Source organism: Tachysurus fulvidraco, chromosome 1 (genome assembly GCF_022655615.1).
Source record: "Tachysurus fulvidraco isolate hzauxx_2018 chromosome 1, HZAU_PFXX_2.0, whole genome shotgun sequence".
Lineage (NCBI taxonomy): Eukaryota > Metazoa > Chordata > Actinopteri > Siluriformes > Bagridae > Tachysurus > Tachysurus fulvidraco.
The window spans coordinates 7,394,738-7,421,025 of NC_062518.1; the positions used below are offsets into that span (position 1 = coordinate 7,394,738).

At 36.9% G+C, this 26,288-nt stretch overlaps 2 protein-coding genes across 53 annotated transcripts in view; both read right to left on the reverse strand.

Moving 5' to 3' along the window:
• Nucleotides 1-4,648, reverse strand: part of madd (MAP-kinase activating death domain) — a 46,648-nt gene extending 42,000 nt beyond the window's left edge. For 27 of the 50 annotated variants that reach the window (XM_047813299.1, XM_047813290.1, XM_047813146.1 and 24 more), the window contains exon 1: nucleotides 4,390-4,647. The gene's annotated coding sequence lies outside the window, so the exon portion shown is untranslated. Of the gene's footprint in view, nucleotides 1-4,389 lie in introns of all 50 variants that reach the window. The other 23 variants (XM_047813117.1, XM_047813126.1, XM_047813107.1 and 20 more) reach the window with 2 other exon arrangements.
• A 403-nt stretch (nucleotides 4,649-5,051) lies between these two features.
• On the reverse strand, nucleotides 5,052-20,892 carry nr1h3 (nuclear receptor subfamily 1, group H, member 3). Of its 3 annotated transcripts, XM_047813305.1 has the most exons (12): nucleotides 20,522-20,892; nucleotides 18,594-18,883; nucleotides 17,127-17,200; nucleotides 16,680-16,759; nucleotides 15,375-15,557; nucleotides 12,267-12,533; nucleotides 11,851-12,056; nucleotides 11,073-11,252; nucleotides 10,764-10,866; nucleotides 9,836-9,949; nucleotides 9,257-9,351; nucleotides 5,052-8,270 (listed from the first exon to the last, which is right to left on the reverse strand). In XM_047813305.1, exons 4-12 carry the CDS (start codon nucleotides 16,735-16,737, stop codon nucleotides 8,124-8,126), a joined length of 1,353 nt encoding a protein of 450 aa, XP_047669261.1. In that variant the 5' UTR covers nucleotides 16,738-16,759; nucleotides 17,127-17,200; nucleotides 18,594-18,883; nucleotides 20,522-20,892; the 3' UTR covers nucleotides 5,052-8,123. The 3 variants fall into 3 exon arrangements, with proteins under 3 accessions (XP_047669261.1, XP_047669262.1, XP_026992822.1); XM_047813306.1 differs by lacking the exon at nucleotides 16,680-16,759 and having other exon boundaries at nucleotides 20,522-20,890; XM_027137021.2 differs by lacking the exons at nucleotides 16,680-16,759; nucleotides 17,127-17,200; nucleotides 18,594-18,883; nucleotides 20,522-20,892 and adding an exon at nucleotides 16,356-16,673.
• Between the last annotated feature and the right edge of the window lie 5,396 nt (nucleotides 20,893-26,288).

The following is a 26,288-nucleotide window of genomic DNA, read 5'->3' on the forward strand; positions in this document are numbered from 1 at the left end:
ATTGTCACAATGTGCTTTTACTGTGAGTATAATGCGTCATTGCCCCAGTTTGTTACTGGGAAAGAGCTTTTAGGAAGTTACTACTCGTTTTCACATTCTGTTTGAGTCATTGCTGAATCACTCATTTTCAAAAAAAATTTTTTTGCAAAATTAATCACCACCATAAAAGTGAATAAGGAAAACATTAAATATGATTTTTACTTTTCCCCATAGGTTGTATTTGTATTCCTCTAAAACAGAATACAGTGAAAATTCAGCCGGTTTCACACCTTTAATGGTCGGTTTGGATCTTTTCTCAGAAAATTTACCAACATCTCAGTGCTCCTTAATGGATATATAGCTAAAAAGAACAGATTACAAATCAATATTATAGATTCCTGACTTAAATCCCAAAACTCTGAAGCACCACAATACAAGCACCAAATTAAAATCAATCAGCAATCAATAAGATATCTATAAAAATAAGACTAAGTACTTACTAAATTGCATCTTTAACCTTCTTGCTTTTTACCAAGCATTAGACTGTCTCCAATTGAAAGAGAAGAGGTCCAGAGCTTTCGGAGGTTAAGGAGGAAGATGAGAGCTGGGCGTTAATAATCAGAATCCGTGCAGTAAACATGAAAGCATTTAAAATGACTCCTCTCTCTCTGTTTGTGCATTGCACACACCAATTAAAAAAATCAAAGCCTGGATAGGAGAGCAATGAGAAGTGTGATTAAGCTGAGAGACAGCAGAAGAAAGGCAGATCTGCTCATATCCATTCGGCCTCGTGGACATGTTCACTGCAAAGGTTTTCCTATTACAGCAGTGTATGAAAGTGCAGTCTGCAGTGTCCACACTCTCCCTCACTCTTGCACACTATTACTCAAACATGAGAAGAGAAAGAAAAACAGCACACGGTATGAAGATAGAAGATATAAAGTCACACTGCATGGAGCCGTCAATGTTCGGAAGAGTAATAAATCCTAGACAGCATGTACATGCACGAAACAGTCGTGTTAGAGCATGATGATCTGTAGTTTACTTCAACATACTGTGCAGACCTTTAAAAAACATCTTTGTATTAAACAGGCCCTCATGTCTCACTCCTGCTTTGGGTTCATAACATAGGTGCTTTTTGATTTGCTTTACTGATTCCGTCAACCCCAAAGTAACACAAAATAATCGGCATCATGCAAACTGAATTAAGCAGTAAAATGTTCTAGTTAGCAAAACAGCCAGTGGATACTAGCCTTTTATTTTGAACTCGACATCCTCGCTCACTGAACACTGCTCACTCTCATATGTAGCTGTGTGTGGAACCAATAGAAACAATAATGTACCAGACACTGAGCATTAGTTTGGGTGTATAATTTGAAAAACATGGCTGACATAAGCACTGGATAAAATTCTGGCCATGCCAGATTGCCTGATAAATGTCATTAAATCTGAGAAAATAAAGAGTGTGGAGATTAACTTAACTTCACCCCTACTATTTATAATAGCTCTTGCTGCTGCTGAGGATGACCCTACATGGACCACTTTTAAGATACATGTGATTTCTCTAGATTCTTCTGCTTAGAATCCATGTGCCATGAACAATTTTACACTCAAGTCTCCATCTGTGACCAGATGAGACCTAACAAAATACACTTCAAGTTCAAGTTTTTTTTTTCTTTTTTCTCCTATCTGGTGTCACCCGGATGAGGACGGGTTCTCTTTAGAGACTGGTTCCACTCAAGACTCATTGAGAATATTCCTCGTGCCATCTCAGTTAGTTTTTGCCTCATCACTGTCACCTCTGACTCACTCATTAGGGATAAAATGCTACATTTCTCCGTATAAAATGAATATCCAGAATTTATATATTTCTGTAAAACTGCTCTAAGACTATGTCCATTATTAAAAGTGGCATACTAATAAAACAGAATTGAATAGCGGTGCCACTGAATAAATATAATGCATTCAGGTTACCGTCTCATGAATCGTTAATGGTGTAGGAGTCATGCTTCGATTGTAAAAAGCGCTATACAAATAAACTTGAATTGAAACTTGAATTGAATGCTTTCAGATAAAACAAACAGCTGGTAACAAATCGATCAAACATTACACTGGAGTCACTTAGCATCTCTCTTTTTTACTAAAAAAAGAAAAAGAAAGAGAAGGAGAGTGAGAGAGAGTGTGAGAGAGAGAGAGAGAGAGAGAGAGAGAATCATTACAAGCACACAGACAAACACACACTCGCTTCCCTTTCCTTATCTTCTGGGCTTGAAATAGCGTCTTCAAGCTGCATATAATAACGTAAATCATAAAAGGATGGAAGCTACTGTTTGCTTCAGCTAAAGAAAATGATCCCATGCAGCGTTCCAAACAATGGCACTCGGATGGCCACAATTATTGCTCTCAAAGCAGATTCAAGCCCTAATTTCCATGCTCGCTCCATCTAATGGCCTCCCTGCAGACCACTGAAATAAAGAAAACCAACAAAACTTCTGGCGGAATTAATGGTGAAGCTTTCTCACCAGCTTTACTATTGCTGCATTAAACTCAGTGCTACGCAAATCTCGGCTGGACTGTTCAAAGAACACACATCTACAACACCAAAATTAAAAAAATAATCAAATCACAGTTTAATAACAATGCACTTGGTCTAAAATGTTACCAATTCTATATTAACAGAATTGTTCACGCACAAATGTTACACAATCAAAACTTAGCAATGAGCATTTTTTTTTTAAACAAACTAAATGTTGACCATTTGTATCCGTTATACCAGAAGTGACAAAAACAAGCCTGTCTTTTAAACATGCCATAAAATGATTTACATTTGTTACTATAAATGCTAAACTATACACATAACAATTGTAAATTTGGCACAGAAATAAGGTATTAAAATAAATGTTACCGTAAGCTGTACCCCACCAGAGTGCACCAGCCACCTTGTGACACGTTAATATTTCATGAGGATTTTACTCGCTATAGACACAGTCATAGGGTCACAGTGCATGAAGTCTGCACTGAATTTTAAAGGATTATTTTATTGTGAGAGGTTTTACTGCAATCACAAGCACAATCCTAAATCTCTTGTTTTTCCTCAGAGAGATCAGCAAAAGGATTGGTTATTCTGCATGTGATCTGATTATGTGTCATAGAAACCTTATCTCATCAAGCATCCTATTTCAGGAAAATGAAGAAGAGGCAGGAGAATCAGTCCATACCACATGAGGAGGTATAGCAGGACACACACATGACTTTTACACTCACCCATCTCCCCCTACACCAATGCTCAGTATCTTGTATCAAGAAGACCAGACTTCTTTTATAGAACATACACACACACAAATTTTAGGCTGTGTATGAGTTTAGGTTGCTTAAAGGTGCATTAGAAAAGATTTACTTTGTGCGAGGCATGGGGTGGGGGATTCAGAGAGGACTTATAGTTAAATGAATGGAGATGAATTTATTTTTATACTTATTGAGCCGGTGTCTTTTTTTCCCCACCATCTAGACAAAGCTCTAAACCCAAACCACGCTGCAGTTCAACTTCAACTAAAGTTAGCATTCTAGCATCTCCCCCACACCCATTACACTCTCTATCCCCCATTTCTCTCTCTCTTTCTCTCTCTCCCTCCCTCCTCATTTCTCTCTCTCCCCCTCCCTCCCCGATTTCCGTATATATAGATTTTATATTTCATATTGGAAAAGACAAACAAAGAAAAAGTATTGACTGTTAAACCTCTAACATGTTGGTTCAGTATGTGTGCTTGCCTGTAAGAAACACATTTGCCCTCCAGCAAGGAGAAGCTATTCTCAAACCTACTGATGACATTCAGGCAGCATTTTTCATAAATCACAATGGTGTCATTGAGTGAATAAAGTGTACGTCTACATTCAAGCCAAAACATTTTATACATGGAGTATAATTTCGAAACCATTCCATACACTTGACTCAGCGCGGTTTGTGATGTGACAGTTTATCTAGTGACGACGTGCTAATTGAGATGCTTCCAGCTAACGGCTAATCTTACATCTTTACTCCATACCTGCATTCATTTATTCCTCTTCATATTTACTACATATAGTGTATTCTTATTTCGCGTTAGCTGCAACCCCACCGTGAGAAAACGTACGTTGTGCGACAACTAATAAAGTCTTCGAGTCCGTTCAATTCAACCTGCAACACCTTGCTAGCTGCTAATTAGCGTTAGCTCGTATTAAATAGCAGCATCATTAGCATTAGCATCAGTCAACGACCATCCATGAGTAACGTCGGATATGTGAGGTTATTTACAAAAGGACATCCATTCACATATGTGTCTTTAACATACGTGACAGCTGTCATATAATCAGATGAAGAAATAATTCAGAATGTATGCATTAAAAATAAAGCACATAGTCACTACTACTGACCTCCAACCGTTAACGCACGCGCGTCGTTTTTCGTTCTTTTCACAAAATGTCCGTTTTCACCTCCGAATCATCGGCGTATATCATCCGTCCATTATCATTTGGTGCTTGAAGAGTGTGCAGAAAATATATGCAATTAAACATGCGGTCTCTTTGTCACTGAATGATGCAGCGATTAAATGCCTGGCTACGTGAAACCCAAGTCCTCATCCTCATCATAACACTCGTTTTCAGTGTACTCCAGGTTCCGTTCCAAATCGCTCACACTAGTGCACTATACATGTTATTAAAAGTGCTTTATACGCCCTACGTAGTGCACCTATTTAGTGAACGAGGAAGCGTTTGAGATGCAGCCATAATGACTGGTTCCGCATTAGGCGCTAACCGAACGGACTGTACAATCCATCCAAAAGGGGTAAAAACACGTACGATTTGACGTTCATCTCGCTAAACTTGGAGCCGTGACAAATATTACGCATCATAATAGTCAACATCAACTTCCTTTGTCATCCTGGATGACATAAATCGGCTTTGTAGAACGTACAATTAAAAAACAATAAGGGTATAAGTTTTTAGTACACCCACAGCTGTTCCAATGGTATGTTCAGTATTTGCATGAGGTTTATATAAGTGAGCTTTGTAATTCAGACAATGACAAGCAATAATTGGTGTTAATACTTCTTTTTTTAATATAAATATAATGTCCGGTAAGCCTATACCATACATTGAACCCAAAAATGGGGGGAAAAAGACAATGTTGTGACAAACGTATTCTATTAAATTGCATGAGAGTAAAAAGACAAAGACAATAAGCAGTTCCATGGTTCAGGTCAATGTATTTCAGTATAAAGAATAGTTGAGGTGTTTAAGTCATCTACATACACACATATACAGAATCTGGCAGAACAGTAAAATGCATCGGTTTTTAAATCGTGTGTATTGAGCAGTTTATCCAAAGACTTAAGGCATTAGAGCATAAGTTTACATTTATATGCCACCATTGTTTGATACCACACAACAGGATGTCAGATGAATTAAGAGGAAAAGTTTAACCCAAAAGGGCATATAAAATAATCATTTTAATTAGATCCAATTAAACTGGTGTTTTAAAATTCAACATACTATTTTAACACACATTGAAAAAGGCAAGTGTTCATTTCTCTCTCTCTCTCACTCACACACACACACACACACACGCACACACACACGCACACACACACGCACACACAAACACGTAAAAGTTGTAAAAATTTCACACTGGTGATCGTGCTTCCTCTAAGGCTAAGGAAATCAACACTATAGTTGTGGTTTGACAGATCAATATTTCATACAAGTTCACTAAACAATTCTGAAGATGTGATCATATTAGAGTACAGACAAAATCCAAATCTGATTTCAAATAATGCTATTTTTAAGATGCCAAACACAGCGTTATATTTGCACTATATTTATAAACTGTAAATAATCTATGATTTAGTTGCACTGTTAGCCTTCTAACCTTTCAGACAATGCTCAGGAAAAATTTTTATAGATTTACAATTAAATTTATTTATTATAGTGCATGCTAAGAATAGACACGTGTGGGTCCAAAGGGGAAATTATAATTTAAAAAAAAAGACTACTCCTCCACAAACGTGACTGGGTTTTTAAACTAGGGAAATTACTTACTCACTAAGGCACTATGGCCAAAGCATAAATAATAGGTTGAGGTAAATTATAAGTAATAAAGTCCCTAGTTACCCTTGAACATTTTATTCATCCTCATTATTAGGTTTATATTCAGATGGAGATAATCCACCTAAAAATGTATAAAAAGTGTAAATTCACCAGGGATGCATTTATGAGATTTTATATAAATGAAGTGATCTGAGCAATCAGAATTAAATACGAACGGTCCAAAGACATAATAATAAGAAAAGTTCACTGAAAGTTTGAATGCAACACTTTGCATATCGAAAATCAGATATCAGAGACGCATGTTGTTAAAAATCTTATTTGGATACAATCCAATTTTAAGGTGCACAAGATGACCAGGTTGAAATGGGGCAAATAAAAATCTTAGATAATCACATGGAAATGTTTTACCAAGAAAGATCACTGGATTTAGACAAAGCTCAAATTCTTCACACTATAACAGATTGTTCATAATACCAATGCTTATTAGAGCGAAAATCTCACAAGAGATATTTTCCTCAATATTACAGGTACATCTTGTTGGTAGAAATCCATTCATCTGACTAACTGGATACGGAATAGGATATGTTAGTAACGATAGGTTACTACAAATAAGCCAAATAAGCAAAATCCAGTCAGAATTAGATAAAGTGGGTCATGCAAATCAACATCGTTATAATTATATAAGCATTTTAATTGGTGTGGCAGTGGTTAACAGATGAGAATGCTGCCAGAGTGTGGCTTCAGACAAAGACGTAGCACTAATAATTTAAAAAAAGACGAAAAAAAAACACGTATATTTAACCCCTAGTTCAGAAGAGCGTTAATTACATTGTACTGTTCTTTTGTTTTTTGCACCATCCTGGATCTACTGCCAAGAAGGCCACAAGGACCAGACATTAGGGGTTAACTGTAGAATGAACTGTTACTTGCAATTACTAAATGACAATGATTGACAAAGTTCAATAAACCCATATGTTCAATGTTATAGATTTTACACACAAAATTTCTCAACCCAACTTTACAGTAGTTTTTGTAAGCAGCATACTGGTTTATGTTGACAGGTCTACTGACACCTGCCAATCCCTGTAAGTAACATGTTGGATTTTTATTTTCAGACAAAACAGAGATTGCATTCTGTTCACCATCACCATCACACTGCTTCTAGACCGTGAACGGAAGATTGTATGTAGCCTTAATCTAGCCCTGCCCACTCTTTACATTAATAAAAGAATAGCAAACTGTAGGACTTCACGAAGCCAATCGAGAAGCTTCGTGTTATTCCCCATTACTCAATCAGTTCAGAATCCTTCCACATCGTCTATACGAAACATTCTATAATGCCTCTTTCACATTATAAAAGCTATAAATTCCTTATATATAGCTTTCAGACTATGTGCCTGATGCATCATTCTAAAATATTTCTGCATACTGTATATCCCAATTCTTTCCTGTTCTGTCCCTGAAGAGGCATAAATATGAGCTCATACCAAAGTAAAAGTGGCGATGTACGAGAGAGGCTTATCAATTTTTTTCTCAAATTATCCTCAAAAAAGTCATTTTTAGGAGCACTGCTCCATGACCAGGTCTGTAATGACAGGTTTTTGGCCCCAAAGTGCATGCAGTATAGAGCAGAACTTTCTGCAAGCTAATTAATTTACTGCAATTATCTGCTCCTTGAAGGCATCTCTCTGGATTTGAGCTCAAATAGGCTGCAAGTTTTCCCAGTGGAATAGGTATTGTAAAAAAATATGTAATCAACCACCTTAAATGTACAGTCATTCATTCCAGTAGGCATGAATCTGGATACAAAATGTCTATAAGCAATCCCTAAACATTTCTGGACGGCCTAAAACAGTCTATAGAATGCTGATTCTGAGAAGGCCGACCACAAACCACTGTATCCTGCACAGGAGAGTACAATCAGAAGTCCAGAGGAAGATAAAACAAGCTCCTCAAGGCCAGGGAAGTTAGTGGGCCTGAAGGAGAGTATGATCCCGTACCCTTCATCCATAAAACCCTGAAATGAGTATGTCCTTGGGGCTGACCATATGTAGTCAGTTTCATTCATGGACATCCCAGATTTCAGACAGAAGAGGAGGAAGTTTCTTGTCCTGCAGTCGCAGAGCAAAGACCTGCTCAGAGTGAACACTACTCAGGGTGCGCAGGCTGACCAGCTTCATCAGCATACGTGGGAACATCAGATGATCCTGGAAAATGGATTGGACATGGCATGGTTAGTCACACAGCACTTCATACAAACAAAAACGATATTATTATATCACAAGAGGAGATGTGCAATCTGTGTTTCTGATCATTGCAAAGGTGGTCAGAGTGGCTGAAGTCAGGGTAGTGTGCAGGAAACCCAAGTTCTTCCATTCCAACTATGGCAAACCTTTGTTGTTATATTGTCATGCTGGAAGATGTTTGTGTTCCTTCACTTCAGTGAAGGGAAATCTTTAAAGTTAAAGCATACAACAAATGTCTAAGACAACTGTGTGCTTGGGTCCACATGTAGATGAGATGGTCAGGTGTACAAACTCCTTTGGCAAATACAGTGTATATATTGTTGTAATGTAAGCTTTTTTTTTTGGTTGACTGGAAGCTGGGTGTGATGGGGTTCATTCCTGAGCTTGAGTGTACTGTGTCCTTGAGTACACATGAGTTAACTCAGACATCCCAAAATCTAACCAATAGGTAGACTGTCTACTCAAATTTGCCCTAATAGGTGTAGATGATGCCTGCTGGAAAAAATATTCAAAGCAATGTGTGTCTTTGCCAGGCCATGTTTTCTAGTTCTATGTTAGTTCCTTGCACTATTTTTTTTTTCAGCTTGATTTGAATACATTGTCATGTGGAAAGCTTGGACATGTCTTCTCCCTGCCAAATTTGATGAAACTACAGGTGGTGCACTGGCAGTTTTCTCTTTCATGTTGAAGGAAGAACTTGCCAAATAGTGAGACAGCTTATTTTTGCTTAAGTGGATCCATCAGTCATGGATGTAGCTTTAATTGGATATGAAGTTTCCAATGTGGTTAGTCTAAATGTAACCAAACTCTACTCAAGTCTATCAAAAACTATTTTATAATTGAGCTTACCCACCACTGGTAATATCCACTTGATTGAAAATGTACCATTTTTAATACAAATTTAATGCAAAAATTTTTATTTCCTTGGAACCCTTCTATTCACTTACATTTGGTCTCTTGATCCTGATGTATGAATGCAAAGCATCCACATACGGCTGTTGAAGCTTCTCCACCAAATCGTGATCCTGCACATTGGGTCGGTCTAAGGACAGACAGATAGAGAGGAAAACAATGAAGATATATACAGTATGACAAGACACTATAATGTATTAGAAGTGCCTTAGAGCAAGGTCATTCAAACTCATAAAAAAATATCCTGTAGTATATCACCAGGAATTTAAACCTCACGAGTGAGCACTAAAAACAGCTCTGGAATTATTCAAAGTAACCACCAGCCATAAACCACCTCTGAATGAAAACACTGCACATAATACAGTGCTGTATTACAGTAAAGAAGAATTGTTTGTTACTTTCCAGCTGGCAACCTCAGTTAAAATGTATTATTCATCCTCACTCCCACTGTGTCAGCTTAGTTTAATGAAGTGTAGTATCAGTATATGACACTCGCAGGCATGCTATTATTATAAGCTTTTAAAAACACATTTAAAAAATAACCCAACAAATCAATGGTTCCAATTTTCTCAACCCTGTTGTATAAATGTACTGCATGTGTGCAATAGACTGACCTGCTGAAAAGATATTTATTGCGATAAGCAGCGCGTACTCTGCCTCATCGAGGTGCAAGTCGTTCATGCCCTTAGAGAACTCAAAGATGGGGTTAATGAACTCGATCTGCAGCCCTGCCAAGAAGCCAGGTGGAAGAGAGGTTATTTTAGGACATGGGCAGGTTGTAAACTGCTCTCTCAGAGCAAAAAAGCAATAACATTTTCAGTTTTTAATGCGGATGAACGACTTGGATGTTGAGAACATGATTTGACTACCGTATTCTGATCTGCCACACTAATGTTAAAGAACTCATACTAACCAAAGTGTATTCAGCATTGCTTCCATCCATTACATTCAAGCATCCACAGACTACAACTGTCTACTGTGTCTATAGTCATACGTTCTGTGTTGGAAACACACCTTACAAGGCGGTGCCCTTAGTCTGTATTTCTAATAAATATATCTTAGTAATTCTTATTGCTTAATATAATACAAGAAAAATAACAATGCCCTAAATTAGAATAACTATATGCAGTAGTATGGCAAAGGAGTATACATCCCAGTAGTATTAGTACCTATGTAGCAGGGATTTATACATATTTAGAACCAAGTATGATATAAAAAAGGCCTATGTCTCATATTCATACTAATATACCATGAACTATGGCAAATGGGTACACCATTTACCTTTAAAGTTTATTTTGGTATATTATTTAATGCATTAATATGCATACAAACTAGCCTATTTTCTACATTAATACCACCGTACTGTGAAAAAAAAGAAGAGCCAAGTAGAAAAAAAAATGAAAAAATATCATCTGTTTTGTCTTAAATGTTCATTTTAATAAGCAATACAGTTCTACATCCAAAATTTTTTCAGTGTGTCAGTGCCATAGCACCTAAAATTAGGCTCAAGACAGCTGACATAAATTTTATATATGAAGCCACCTGCTTTGGCAAAGTCCTCCTTGTTGTAGCTGAAGTCTGGTGTGAGGAAAGTGATGCTTTCAATCGCTGGATTGTAGCGACGAGACGTCTCTAGCAGCATTATCTACGATGCAAAAATAGACCACAATACTGTAACAAGAAGAGACTGAAAAAAGTGTGGTAGCCATTCACTACCACTAGGGGGCACAGGGTGCTCAGTAGAGGCAGACCCAACAACGGTACATTAGTCCAACTGTGAATGTTTGCATGAGAGAGAACACAGAAAAATAATTACAAAATCCAGTCAAAGTGACCCGAAGGCAGACTGACCTCAATGGTGGATGTCTTGAGCAGGGCAATCTGGTCCTCACGGGTGAGCTCCAGGAAACCAGGTAACTGTTTTGCAAAGTCCACAATCTCCTGAACTGACATGATTGCCAGCTCGGTGAAGTGAGCAAAGCGCTGCTGCCGCACCTCCCGGTTCATAGGGTCCTGACTCTGTGGCCACGGCTGCAGAAGAAAGGGAAGGGAGTCAAAAAACCTGCTCCAGAGAAAATATAGTAAAGTAGTAATTTCTGAATAAAGCAACTGGAAACGAAACGAATGAAATGAAATAAAATTGGGGCATAGAAGCCTTTAATATCGCCACATACACATTACAGCACAGTGTAGTTCTTTTCTTTACATCTCTCAGCTGAAGAGGTTGGGGCTGGAGCACAGGGGCAGCTGCGATACAAAGTCCCTGACATCGACAACCCAGAGCCTTAACCACTTAAGCGACCAAAAGAAATTTCCAAAGTGTGTCAATTTAGAAGAGAAAAATGAATCAGACACATCTGTGGTGCAGTGAATACACATTGCTGCAATAAAGGGGCTTTCCAACTAACAAGCAGATCTTTGCACAAATCACAGCCAGGGGTGACTAAGGAGGAAAAAAAATGGACACAAGTGCACTGAAGCTGCTAATCTAAATTGGAAAACTGGAATTATTTTTATGGCTGAACAATTCCTTTAATGTGTACATTTTAGTGGTCCTACTTTGTACAACATCTGCTCTGTATAATAGGCTGAATAGGTTGATACAGGATGAAAGACTGGGTTCGCTTACTGTGACTTTTCGCCGGTCGATGAAGGAGCGTTTGTTTGACTGTTTCTGCATGGCGACTAACTTCTCAATCATTTCCTGTTGTTCTGGAGCCAAAGGTGGAATATCAGCTGCTGGGCTTGGTGCAGACATGGTAGAGCTACGACCTGCCTCTTCATCATGCTGCTTCTTCATTTTCTTCAATCGAATCTGCTCCTCCGAAAGCACACCTGGTTAAAAGAAACAACAACTTGGAAATCTTTTCTTGGAATTAGTGCTGGTCTGTTACAGAGCTAGCATTTAAGCTAATCTTAGTAAAGTTACCTTAGCTAAAAGGTGAGGATTGTATAATCAGACAACACTTTCAGATTTAATCATCCAATTAACTTTCCTTACTTTTTCTCACACAGTAAAATTAGATCAGAGGAGAAGCCACTCACACTGCTCCAGCATGCCCGCCTCTCGACACTTGCGCAGTCGACACTGCTGACACTTTCGACGCATGTACATGTCCATCTCACAGCGGCCTGAGTTCTTGCAAACATACTGTGCTCCTTTGATCACACTGCGCCTGAAGAAGCCCTTACAGCCCTCACAGCTTAATACATTGTAGTGGAAACCAGAGGCCTTGTCTCCACAGACACTACACACCTCGTTCCCCAGCATCTTGGGAGCTGGACCCTTCTTCCTCTTTACTGGCTGGCCCACTGTGCACACGCACACACACACACACACACACACACACACACACACACACACACACACACACACACACACACACACACACAAAACCAAAAGCAGATGCTCATTAACACGGTACATTATACATTCCCCACAAAGCACTGACACCAACAAAGCATATACTGTACGCACAAATACACACTGTATAGAAGTAGTGCTTTGTTGGTCCTGGTGGTTTGATGGGACATTTCCTTTTACTGATTCTTTATTTAGTCATGCAGTTATTTTAATACTGTACATCCTGCTTGTGGTCTAACCATACCATGCTTGACTAAACTTTTCACATGCTTGTTCGGTGAATTTTAAACTTGAACCTTATAAATGATTCAAAAAATGATAAGGAAAAAGAAACTGAAAAGAAAGCAAAACATTTAACAAGGCATTTTGGTAGGCTGCTAGGCCCTTGAGTAAGACCCTTTACACTCAAATGCTCAGATGTAAGTGGTGTGAAAAAGTGTTGGCCCCCTTCCTGATTTTTTTTTTTTTTAAATTTAAACATCAGTCAAAGATAACACAAGTAAACACAACATGCAGTTTTTAAATTAAGGTTTTCCTTAATTTTAATTTTTAAATTAAATCCTTAATTTTAATTTTTAAATTTCCTTAATTTTTCAGGGAAAACAAAAACCAAACCTACATGGCCCTGTGTGAAAAAGTGTTTGCCGCTAAACCTAATAACTGGGTGGGTCACTGTTAGCAGCAAGAACTGCAATCAAGCCTTTTGCAATAACTTGTAATGAGGAATTTTGTGGAGGAATTTGGTCCACTCATCTTTGTAGAATTGTAATTCAGCCACATTGGAGGGTTTTCGAGCATGAACACATTTTTAAGGTCATGCAACAGCATCTCAATAGGATTCAGATCAGGACTCGGCCACTCCAAAGTCTTCATTTTGTTTTTCTTCAGCCATTCAGAGGTGGACTTGCTGGTGTGTTTTGGATCATTGTCCTGTTGCAGAACCCAAGTTCGCTTCAGCCTGAGGTCACGAACAGATGACCTCAGGTTGTCTTTCAGATTTTTTTGGTAGACAAAATTCATGTTTCCAGTTATCACAGCATATCTTCTAGGACCTGAAGCAGCAGAACAGCCCCAGACCATCACACTACCACAATTTTTTGCTGTTGGTATGATGTTCTTTTTCTGAAATGCAGAGTATTTTCCCAAAAGTCTTGGGGATCATCATGATGTTTTCTGGTGAATCTGAGACAAGCCTTTATGTTCTTTTTGCTCATCAGAGGTTTTCTGCCCAGTCTCTTTCTTATGGTGGAGTCATGAACAATGATCTTAACTGAGGCAAGTGAGGCCTACGGTTCTTTGGATGTTGTTCTGAGGTCTTTTGTGACATCTTGGATGAGTCGTCACTGCGCTCTAGGGGTAATTTTGGTCGGCCGGCCACTTTTGGGAAGGTTCACCACTGTTCCATATTTTCGTCCAGGATCAGAGACTTTTTCACACAGGGCCATGTGGTTTTGGATTTTGTTTTCCCTTAATAATAAAAACCTTCATTTAAAAACTGCATGTTGTGTTTACTTGTGTTATCTTTGGCGAATTAGTTTGATGATCTGAAACATTAAAGTGTTAAAAAACATGCAAAAAAATAATAAATCAGGAAGGGGCAAAGACTATTTCACACCATTGTATAAATGAGAAGTCACTCTTAAGGGTGTCTGCCAAATGGCATCAATGTAAATGCATACATAGCAAGTCCTGCCTCGGAGGGAAAGCGAAAGAGCAAATCGCCTAGGTCCACATGCCCCTGTAGGAATCCTGTGCTGACTATACATCAGCTACAATTATAGCAAGTGATGTTGAGATAAAATCAGCCATCAGCAAAAAAAATGCAAAACAACTACTGGGAAATAATGAGATGGGGATTTGGAACCAGTTTTTGTGCCACCACAAGCACTAATGTTACTCAGGGAGCATTTTCTTACTCAGAGTGTGCTTCTTTGGCTCTCGCTCCTGTGATGTATATGAAATCTATTTCATTCAACAATTTTGTGCCTTTAACCTTCATAGTACTAAATTTTACAGAACTACTCTGCATAATATACGCTCTATCTATAATCCTAAATCCTAATCATCAGTATACTCGAATAATAACCTTTACTAGCATACTTCTTTGTTTATTTTATTAAAACAGCTTGTAATTACAATGTTTTAGAAAGAACTGCATGTCTTTCCATAGCAATAGCAGATACCTTAAGATCATTTTTAACTACAGATTGTATTATAGATTAGTATTCGTACTTAGTATTTATTTGTTTGAGTAATTTCATGTGGCCACCAGTTATGACGCTAAAGCCGAGAGGCATATCTGGCACAGTGGGCTGAGAGTTTCTGAATGGTATGAGACTCTATCTGGCAGAATACAACAATAACTAACAACAACAAATAATAATAATAATAATAATAATAACAACAACAACACACCCCTAGGCCTTCATATACCACATGAAATGGACCTAAGCACACTTCGGTTTGATTGACAGGTCCAACTCATCCACAGGCACAATACCCTACATTTATACATATGTTTATGCTATTTATATTTTTCTGTAAGTTTCTTAATTTCTTAAGTTCTGTAATTTTTCTAAATGCAATTACTAAACGGATTTGACACCCTGACTATATGAACAGTATTGAAGCCTTTGCACAGCTTATATATTTTAAATGGTTACATTCAATACGTCTTATATAATCTATACAATTAAAAGAAAAAAACCCAAAAACAAATAAATAAATAAACAAACAAAAAAAACAAACAAACAAACAAAAAAACATTCACACGTCACACCCCGACATACCTGGTGCAGGTGTGTCTGAAGAGGGATCCAGTTTGACGTCGCTGGGGTCCATGTGCAGTGTGTCGCTCAGCTCTTTAGGAGAACTGGTGTATGAAGTGGGTTGACTGGGAGAAGTTTGTAACTCATGTTTCACTTCTGCTGTGCTCACTGAGACCTCTTCTGTGACACACCCCAGATTCTCCACTACAAAAAAAAAAGATAAATTTACCCACTTATGCACTCAATCACACACACACACACGGTCCAAATGTATGACACCACACTGAAAATCTTTTTTTTATTATTTAATTATTCAAGATTCTGCTCAATGTCTAGGTCCGTATTTGAATGTGAACAGTTGTGCTTTATGATATTTAACCAAGTTAACTGGTTTGTACAAAAGGTCAGCTTATCCTCGTGTCTAATCTCTTCTACCGAAGCGTGTGATCGGACAACTCCTAGACGGAATTGATCTAGAATGTATCAGAAGTTTTTCTATAAACTTGTGGAGTCCCTGGAAGTTGAATGTAAAAGGTGATAAACCAAATACTAAGAAAATCTGAAATCCATGCAAATATTTCAAATATTTCACTCTACTTTTCACTCAAATTCGTGTTCAAATATAAATTGTAATGAAATTACACCACCTTCTCTCTCTCATAAATAAATAAAATAAATAAATAAATATTTAGATATAAAATAAATGTAATTTTTGATAATCCATATCAGTTTATTTGCTGTTGTTAGAAAAACAATACATGTACAACTAATAGGCTAGGTTTGGTTTTATTTTAGTGCAGACTTTATATTTATGCAGTCTGTCCCTGAAAGTCATGCTAATCACCCCCATATTTGTTTATATAATTTGACAGGTCCGTAACACATTGTCTGAGAATAGAAGACCTAATAAACATAAATGAGGTGGTTTAGTTTCTTGGTTAATTCATTTTTCTAAATGACTTTGAAAGATAAATTAGGAGTAAACAACATTGTCCAACTCACATTAAAAGTTTCACAATGGGACAAATAACAGAAAGGTTTGTGAACTTTGGTCTGAGTGAAAGCAGGCTCAGAGTTTCTGTCGTTACTTGGAGGTGACACAGCATGATGAAAAACAGAAATTAAAAACAAGAAGCATGACTATCTGTGTATCCTCTGTGTTTACACAATAGACTTTATCATTATCATGCTATGAATAGAATCCCTACTTTAACGCTCAACCCGAATGGCTTCCTAACAGTAACAGAACGTCAAATGATAAGATGGTAAAAATTGCATGCTGGGGCAGTGGACTTAAGGTAGCCGATGCCAACAGACTGAACAAACTCATCTGTAAGGCTGGTGGTGGTGATGTGGTGGTGGAGCTGGACTCTCTGACTAACATCTTCCACCCCCTCCATGATGTCCTGGACGGATACAGGAGTACGTTCATTCGTAGACTCATTCAACCAAGGTGCTTCACAGAGTGACACAGGAAATCCTTTCTTCCTGTGTCCATCTGACTGTATAATTCCTCTGTACAACAACATATCTCAATGTGCAACAATACACCTTTACCTGTACATTTATTTGAATCCTAGTTTTATTTATAGTTTTTTGTATATATTAAATATATAGTGCACCCTATTTTTATATTCTTATTTTAATGACTTGGAGCTGTGGTAACGACCCCAATTTCCCCCTGGGGATTAATAAAGTATTCTGATTTAGTTTAGTTGTGTCGCTGCTGGGCTTGATGTGAAAAATGAATAGATCTTTCAGAAAGATACTTACCATGACCAACATCAGCAATATCAGTCTCAGAAAGGGTGGTCATCATGAGGTGGTCATAACGGCCAACGCTCCTCCTGGAAAAGACACAAAATCCTGTTGTTTTTTTTTTGTTTGTGTTTTGTTTTGTGATCCATAAAGAATAAAATGTTTAACAAGTCTGTTTTTAGGAAAGTAGTGTAGAAAAAAAATCATCACGATCATGCTTTATTGTATCATTACATATTGCTTTTATCTCCAAGTTGCACAACTGAGCAACTATAAATCAGTGGTGTAGAAGCGGTCACGAGATTTTAATCAAAATTTTAATAAAAAATATCAGACATTGTCAAAGATTATTGTTTTGTGACAGCAAGCAACAGTGCTGTAAAAACATTTCAGTTTATTTTAAAGCACAATGTATGACATCAGTTATGTTCCGATGTGCTACGGTCTTTGGCAATGTCTGGTATTTTTAATTCAAAGTTTGTTTAAAACCTCATGAACGCTTCTACAACATTCACCTGAAAGCTGACTCCAGCTGGAAGAAACTCACTGGACAGCTATAGACAGTACACTGTATTAATACAATCTTATGAACAGGTGAAACATGTTATGTCTGTGTTTATCAACTGTCACATTTTATTCACGAGCCCTTTCCAGGATTGTGCTGATTCATGACAGAAGCAGGATGTCGTTATTGTCATTCACTGTGTCGACTGTCATTAGCGGATCTTCATTGTATAATAATCTGTTACAAGCCCAGATTTTATTCGGATCATCTCACAGTCTGTCGAGCAGTAAAGTTAAAAGAAATCGCTGCGTCAGAAATCAGTTTAAGCCTCTTGTTGTCGTGCAGTGTAAAGCAGCCTCTACGGCTGACTACCGAATGGTCTCAGAAGGCGTACGTTTATATAGAACCAGTGTTTTCCAGAGTTTAACATAACAACATATCTTCAGCTTCGCCTACATTGTGCTCAGATGTTTTTGCAGCAGAGCCTCAAATCAGTAGCTGTGCTCTTCACTAAACTCCACAAAATTCCTAATCAAGTTGTCATAAGAAAGCAAGACCAAGATGACCAATAAGGTTCAATAAACATGAGTAACATTTAATAAAAAAAAAAAAATGACCGTGGGAATTTCTACAGAGCTACACTGGAGTAAGCAAAATCACCCTACGCATTTAAAGATATCAATGAGGCAGCACATTTTCCTCGATCTCAGAGTACCAACACTTCTGTGGGTAAAGAGGAAATGAAAGAGGTAAAGCAGTTTAGATCGACTGGGTTTCGCTGAGTGGGAAATTGCTATTTCTTTAAAGCAGAGGGTACAGTAATCACAGGAATGACACAGGAGTGGCTTCCAGTATACAGTAAGCATGATGATACATATAATAAATAAATCAACATGAGATTAGGATTAAAGTAAAGGGTCGTAATTTAAAGTGTCGCAACAACAGAAATTATGTAAAGTTGTCCATTCATTACATACCGCTGATGTAACTCTTTGTTATTGCCTGTCCATGTTGTTCTGTGTCTCGCTAGCAGGTCATGATGTTTATCTTTTTAACCACTTTGGACACTGTCAGGACAAACTCCACTGCTGAGAAAGAAGAGAGATAGAGAGAGGGAGAGAGAGAGAGAGACAGGAAAAAAGAAGAGAGAGATAGAAAGAAAGTTGGGAAAGGTTTTTTATATGTCTTCTTCTGTTCTTCTATTCTTTCTTTTTTTAGGGGGTCAGAGAAGGATGTTGGGGAACCAGGTAGAGCTTCAGGAGATCTTCTTTTGCAAGGAAAAAAAAAGAGACAGGGAATGAAAGTGAGAGGCAGGGAGGGAGAGGAGGGAACAATAGGTTACTATCGGTCGTTTACATGGCTGTGAATCCCTGTGAGTCCTGAGTCTTCCCCAACACATGTGACAGCAACCTACCTATCTCTCTCTCTCACACACACACACACACACACACACAGACAGACACACAGACAGACACACACAGACAGACACACACAGACACACATACAGACACAGACACTTAAACAGTTAAACTAACTAAGAGAACTGATATGAAGCTTTTAGGTGACTGAGGAGGGGGAAAACATCCTATTGCTTATGGTTTTCTCTCTCTCTCTCGGTTGTGACAGGGTGTTGAATCACACCTACTCAACCAGGTTAAAGTCCAGGTTATGTCAGTGTCTGAAGCCACACTACAAAGCTCTTGTCATTTCGACAGATGACACTAAATACTTAGAGCGTTATAGTTTAATCTAAAAATTGATCTCAGAGATAAGATGTGTTTAAAACTTAAAAATACAACATGAAAAAATTGGCCACATTTCCAGTTCCTGTTTAAAAAGCTGTGCTTGAGACTCAGTGTGATTGATTTCCAAAGAAGTTGAAATACACAAAATCGATATGGATTAAAAAACAAAACAAAACAACTTGCAATAAAAAACGAAACTGAGCTAAACAATGAAACTCAAATAACCCCACAACACCCGTTCACTACAACTTATCACTGATATGTTACCTTTGCCCAATAGACATCAAGATAAAAAAAAAAAGTCATCCATTAAAACTGCAAGATTTCATTCAGAAACCCCACAAAAGTTAAAAAATGAAAGCTATAATGCTTAATCAACATCCCCAAAAGCAGAAGATGAACAGGATGACAAGTTTATAATACACTTGCCTTGTGAAAGGGAAAAAAAATGCAAGCGCAGAGGACAGAAAATTAAATTGACAGCAATAATAATTTTAAAACTAAAGACCTAAAAAAGTAATTTATATAAGAGGATGTTCTTGGTAGGTATGTTATCATTTACCACCAATTCCATCACAATAATTAGTTTAATGCAGTTTTTAAGTGATGTGTAGTCAGTATGGTGCACTACGTTTACTCTATGCTTACTGTCCAAAGAATTACAATAAACAATATACACACTTAAAAAATAATAGTCAGCACAAAACAGACAAGCATTGAGAAATCTAGGTGAAGGTTTTTCTAACAGGATGTTTCCTTTCTATTCTCTACCCAGGAACTTCAGTCATGAGAATAAAGAGGAAGGGTGTTTTTTATTATACACAATATTGCATACATATGATCCAAAGCTAAAAATACACACAACAAAATGCTGAATGTAAATTTCTGACATTCTGACTTGTTCCTATTTGGCTCCTACTTACGTAAGTATGTACTATCCAGGTATCTATTATGGAAACTAGGTGTATGTTTTCATACATGTGAGAGTAGTGAATCCATAAAGGGGCTCAAATCCCTTAATTAAATCAGACATTTTGTGAATATTCAACCCATTGAATGTGTTATGTAGACAAAGAACAAAATCCAAGACAGAGCTGGTTCAGATGTCAGTATCAGGGATTGTATAGAAAAAGTAAAAACAGGGACCAGTAAATCCTTACTATAATCTTAGTATGCTGATCATCATCTGGTTTCACATTTCAGGAACATCGTCTTCTCTAGATAAGTGACAAATATGCACTCAGCCATCCACATGGTGTAAAAGAAAATATAATTCATAAGACCAGGCCATCTTCTTCCATTGCTTTCAGCAGAGGACAGGGATCAACGTGAGCACTCTGATCAGCCTGCAGCTTTACAGCCTCAGACACTGCATGCTGCAATGTGTTGGGTTCTGAGACATTTCTATCATAACCAGCATAAATATTTTCAGCAATTTGCTCTGCAGTAGTTCATCTGTTGGATTAGAGCCCCACATGAGACAGGGTAGCCTTTGACCCTGTCACTGGTTTTCCTTCCTTGGACCACTCTAGTCACCACAGTTTGGCTCCTGTCAAAGAAACTCAGATCCTTTTGACAATCTGCTGTACATCACACTTAAGCACAAAAAGAAGGCCTGGCTAATATTAATATAGAGTTCTTAATAAAGTGTTCCATGAGTGTATATAATCTGAGTTCTATGTGCGTATAAAAGTGTTCCTTAAGTGTATATAATCTGAGTTCTATGTGCGTATAAAAGTGTTCCATAAGTGTATATAATCTGAGTTCTATGTGCGTATAAAAGTGTTCCATAAGTATATATAATCTGAGTTCTATGTGCGTATAAAAGTGTTCCATAAGTGTATATAATCTGAGTTCTATGTGCGTATAAAAGTGTTCCATAAGTGTATATAATCTGAGTTCTATGTGCGTATAAAAGTGTTCCATAAGTGTATATAATCTGAGTTCTATGTGCGTATAAAAGTGTTCCATAAGTGTATATAATCTGAGTTCTATGTGCGTATAAAAGTGTTCCATAAGTGTATATAATCTGAGTTCTATGTGCGTATAAAAGTGTTCCATAAGTGTATATAATCTGAGTTCTATGTGCGTATAAAAGTGTTCCATAAGTGTATATAATCTGAGTTCTATGTGCGTATAAAAGTGTTCCATAAGTGTATATAATCTGAGTTCTATGTGCGTATAAAAGTGTTCCATAAGTGTATATAATCTGAGTTCCATGTGCGTATAAAAGTGTTCCATAAGTGTATATAATCTGAGTTCCATGTGCGTATAAAAGTGTTCCATAAGTGTATATAATCTGAGTTCCATGTGCGTATAAAAGTGTTCCATGTGCGTATAAAAGTGTTCCATGTGCGTATAAAAGTGTTCCAGGAGTGTATATAATTTTTTAAAACACACAAAACTCAAAACAAAAACATTTACCTACAAAAATATTTGCAAAAAATACAACCTTCTAAAATACGCATAAAATGTTCGTGCTTTAAAACAACAACAACAACAACAACAACAACAACAACAACAACAACAGACTACTCGTCTCCCAACACATCCCAACACATCCCAACACATCTAGCCTTAGCTAACTTTTTAGCTCCACATCTGTCCGGCTAGTCACCGATGAACACAAGTGAAACAATTGGAGTATTTAACTGAAATTAAACAGAATCAGATCAACATGATATATAAAGAAACCCAATAAAACATCTCACAAGTTAGCTGACGTCTCTAATCTAGATTATCATGCTAAAATCGATATGACAGTGTGACGGTTGCTAGATGCTAACTAGCTAACGAACGTACTGTTCACAACGTCAGTGTCCAGCCACGCGCACTAGCATACTGTATAGTACGTCATGAGAGCACACACGCACGAGCCGCAGAGGTGACAGAGGTGACATACTACGTAGTAAGCTAGTATGCGCGAGTCAGTAGGAGAGCAGATAACCGACCTAAAGACAGTATGCGAATCGACACTTAACTAATAAATGGGATGTAACGGAGTGTCAGGAATCGGTTAAGGAGTCAACTTTGTCAACTGTCAAACCCTAATGGATAAGATAAAGCTAAAGCTAAAGCTAACCAATCCATCGAAGCTGAAACCATATAAACGGATGTGTTGAGCTGTTAGCATAAAAACAGAGCAGTATATCTTTAATCCGCTTTCATCATATCATCAGGACGTGAGCAGTAATCAGGTATAAACTGTTTAGTTTGACTGACTGTAGGATATAAACACCGGATATTTACCTGGACTTAAGGAAGCATAAATCCACTGCGAACTTTCTGAACAACCGGGTGAAGAAGCTTATCTAATGACTGTTTCCTTTATTTTGTTTTTCCAAAATAAAAGTCGTCTGTCAAAAAAAAACAAAACGATTTTTTTCTCTACATGGAATAAGACAATATATTTTGGCAATTGTTTGTTAAGTTATATATGTTATGTTCTGCATTTTAAATGAAATAAATGTACTTTATTATTATTATATTATTATTTATTTTATTTTATGTTATTGTTTTTATTATGTTACTGTCTCAGTATCACTGGGTGTAATGAGCAGATACACTATGGATGGGAAGTCATGAGAACACTGTACATACATTCACATCTTGAGGAAATTTTACATTACCAATATGCCTACTAGAGTGTTTTTAGGAGAACCAAGAAGAAACCCACACAGACAGTAACAGCAACACTATCCACTATCATTCATGTTATTGCAGCTGTTTGGTATATGGCTCCTCACTCACTCACTCATTTTCTACCGCTTATCCGAACTTCTCAGGCGTCATCAGGCATCGAGGCAGGATACACCCTGGACGGAGTTATATGGCTCCTTGTTTTATTTATTTAATTTTTAAATTTCTTTTATTTTTACTGTAAGAGTAAGCATATAAACTTTTGGGTAGTTCATAATGCTAGGAAATATTTCACACACATGTTTGATTAATTACAAATGTATACAGATATAATATATAATTATTAATTTTATTTATTTATCATTTTAGCAATGCAATACCCCTTTTATCATTACACATATAATGCTATTGAAAAGATAAATTATTTAAAGGGTTTTTTTTATTTATTTATTTATTTATTATTATTATTATTATTATTATTATTATTATTATTATTATTATTATTATTATTTACTGGTTTGTAGATAGTTAGCTAGCTAGCTAAATATAGATAGATAGATAGATAGATAGATAGATAGATAGATAGATAGATAGATAGATAGATAGATAGATATTCATACATTATTATTCCCAGAGCGAATGTAACAGAACTATGTAATTAAAAGTAGTGCACAAAATTATTACTAAATTATCTACTACTGAACAGGGTTAGGGTTAGGTAAACTATGATGCACACATTACACTACATTATTGTGTGGAGTAAGTGATCTTCTTCTTTTTCTTCTTCTTCTTCTTCTTCTTCTTCTTATTATTATTATTATTATTATTATTATTATTATTATTATTATTATTATTATTATTATTATGTTTCCCAAATTATCTTATTACTTTTCCTTTAAGAGTGTATTGCAAAGGGACAGAAATCTACATAAGAGCAAGAACATGGGCACGCTGAAAAGCAAAGACCAAATGTTCTCTGATGTCCTGCAGTAACTGTTTGTCCAAACATTTACTTTTAAATGAAGTCCCATTAACTGTATTTTTGATAAGTGTATTTTAATTCAAAGGTCCCAGGATAATGGATGTACACTATATTTCAAAAGGTTTGTGGACAACTGACCATCACACTCATGTGTGTGCTGTCCTCAAACTTGCCCCAAAGTTAGAAGCACACTACTGTATGTATTCCAGCATGACAACACTCCTGTGCACAAAACAACTTTTACAGAGTGTCAGTGCAATATGAAGTTTAAATGAAGAAAGTAGCAAACAAATCCAAAACGCACGCGCGTGTGTGTGTGTGATTATTAATCACGTGACTGTGAACATGATAAGGTTGTTTGGGTGTGAAGTCATAGGTGGCCTTCTTTGTAGACTGCAGTGTGATCTGGGAAAAAGTTTTTGTTATGTGGTGTGTGTAATCTTTAATATCTAAAAAAAAAGTCATATATTATGAGATTGTTTACTTGATTTTAAATCTAGGCAATTTGTACATCTAAATGCTGTACTTTGTACTGGCATTTTGAAGGAAAAAAATAATAATTCTCTTAATTTAATTCAATCCAGCGAGCTCAAGGTGCAACGATGCCCTATCTAATATGGCGGCGCCATTGACGTGTCTGGAGCTACTGCATATGCTTCCAGTAGTGGCGGCGCCTTATTGTGGTCTGAAAAAGGAAGGCTAACTGAAAATGTACCTGAATCGAAACCTGGAAGATGGTGATGAAGTTCAAATGGGCTTACTACTTTAGTAAGAAATAAATATTATCTAGTAATATTACTTTTCGTACTGTAAGTGAGAAAGCCAGCTAGTCTATGAAATAAAACTACCAAAACCAACTGGCTAAAAAAAAAAAAAACTAATAGCAATTGTTTCATCAATTAAGATGACATTTAGCAGACACCCTTATGCACCCTTATCCCACAACTACTTGATACTTACAATGCCTCATTATTTGGTTGAAAAATTGACATTTTTTTTTTAACTTCACAAATTTGATGTTTTGTTGGAAAAGTCTTTTATTGTAAACAGAAGCTGATATATTTTTTATGGTTAGCTAACTAACTAGCTGCAGTCAGGTAGAGCTTATTTAATGAAACAAAAGGTATGCAAATATTTATTTTAAAATCTCTCTGCCCAGTCACCTTGATTGAACAAGTGCAGAAGACTCTTGGGAATTCAGATGCATTACAGAGGAATATGTCTTGTCATGTACAATTTAAGGATATCTCTGTGAAGGATTTAATAAATCTAACATTTGCAACATTATTTTGGTGACACAAAGATTAATAAAACAAACAAACAAACAAACAAAAAACCCAGCACATTTAACTTCAGACACCTTTTACTACAGATTCTCCATCATCAGATTTTCCTGTCCAGGCTTTGATGAACACCTTCAGATTCATATTAAATCACTGTAGTGTAATTGTGGACTGAGGTCCTGTTAGAACTTCTTTGTCCTTGATCTGGGATCCTTCATTTAGTTCCTAGTCACAAATCATAGCACAATACTACAGCCACCAGGCTTTACTGTAGGGATGTTGTTCTCAGCCCGATGAACAGTTTGGGATTTCTGCCTGACATTGGTTCAGTTTTATTCTCTTCAGATCGCAAAACCTTGGTTGCAGTGACTACAGCATAGCTTTTGGCAAATCAGAACATTTCATATGTAATTTTTTAATAATATTTCTTTTTGCTGCTCCTCTGTAAGCCCATGTCTGGGCTGTATGTGTCTTGGGAACACCCATTCTCATCTGACCTGTTTATTTTTGCTGCCACCCACTGATGGTGGTTGACACCTTCTTTGGGATGTTTTTTTTTTTTTATCTTGATGTTGTTCTTAAAATCATAGAGGAACATGTAACCATGTTAAAGTGTTATAACAAGTAATAGTATTAAGTAGCATAAACATTTATAATCCGGTATGTGGATTTTGTTTTAAATAAGATGACTGAATTATTTTTATTTTTGGATGAAGTAGGCTGTTGTTTAGGATCTTGAATTGTGTCTGCTTGCTGCATTCAGTTGTGCACACATTATCCTGGCCAATAGGTTATGAAGGGCAGATTATAAGATAGATATATGATATTTTTAAGATACATATATTATTAGTTCATCGACAATAGAAGAAGCTTTAATTTTGTCACATATGCTTAACAGCACAGTGAAGTTCTTTCTGCACATATCCCAACTTTGAATGTTCGTGTCAGAGAGCAGGGCCAGACATGATACAGTGGCCCTGGAGCAGAGAGGTTTAAGGTCTTTGCTCAAGGTCCCAACAGTGT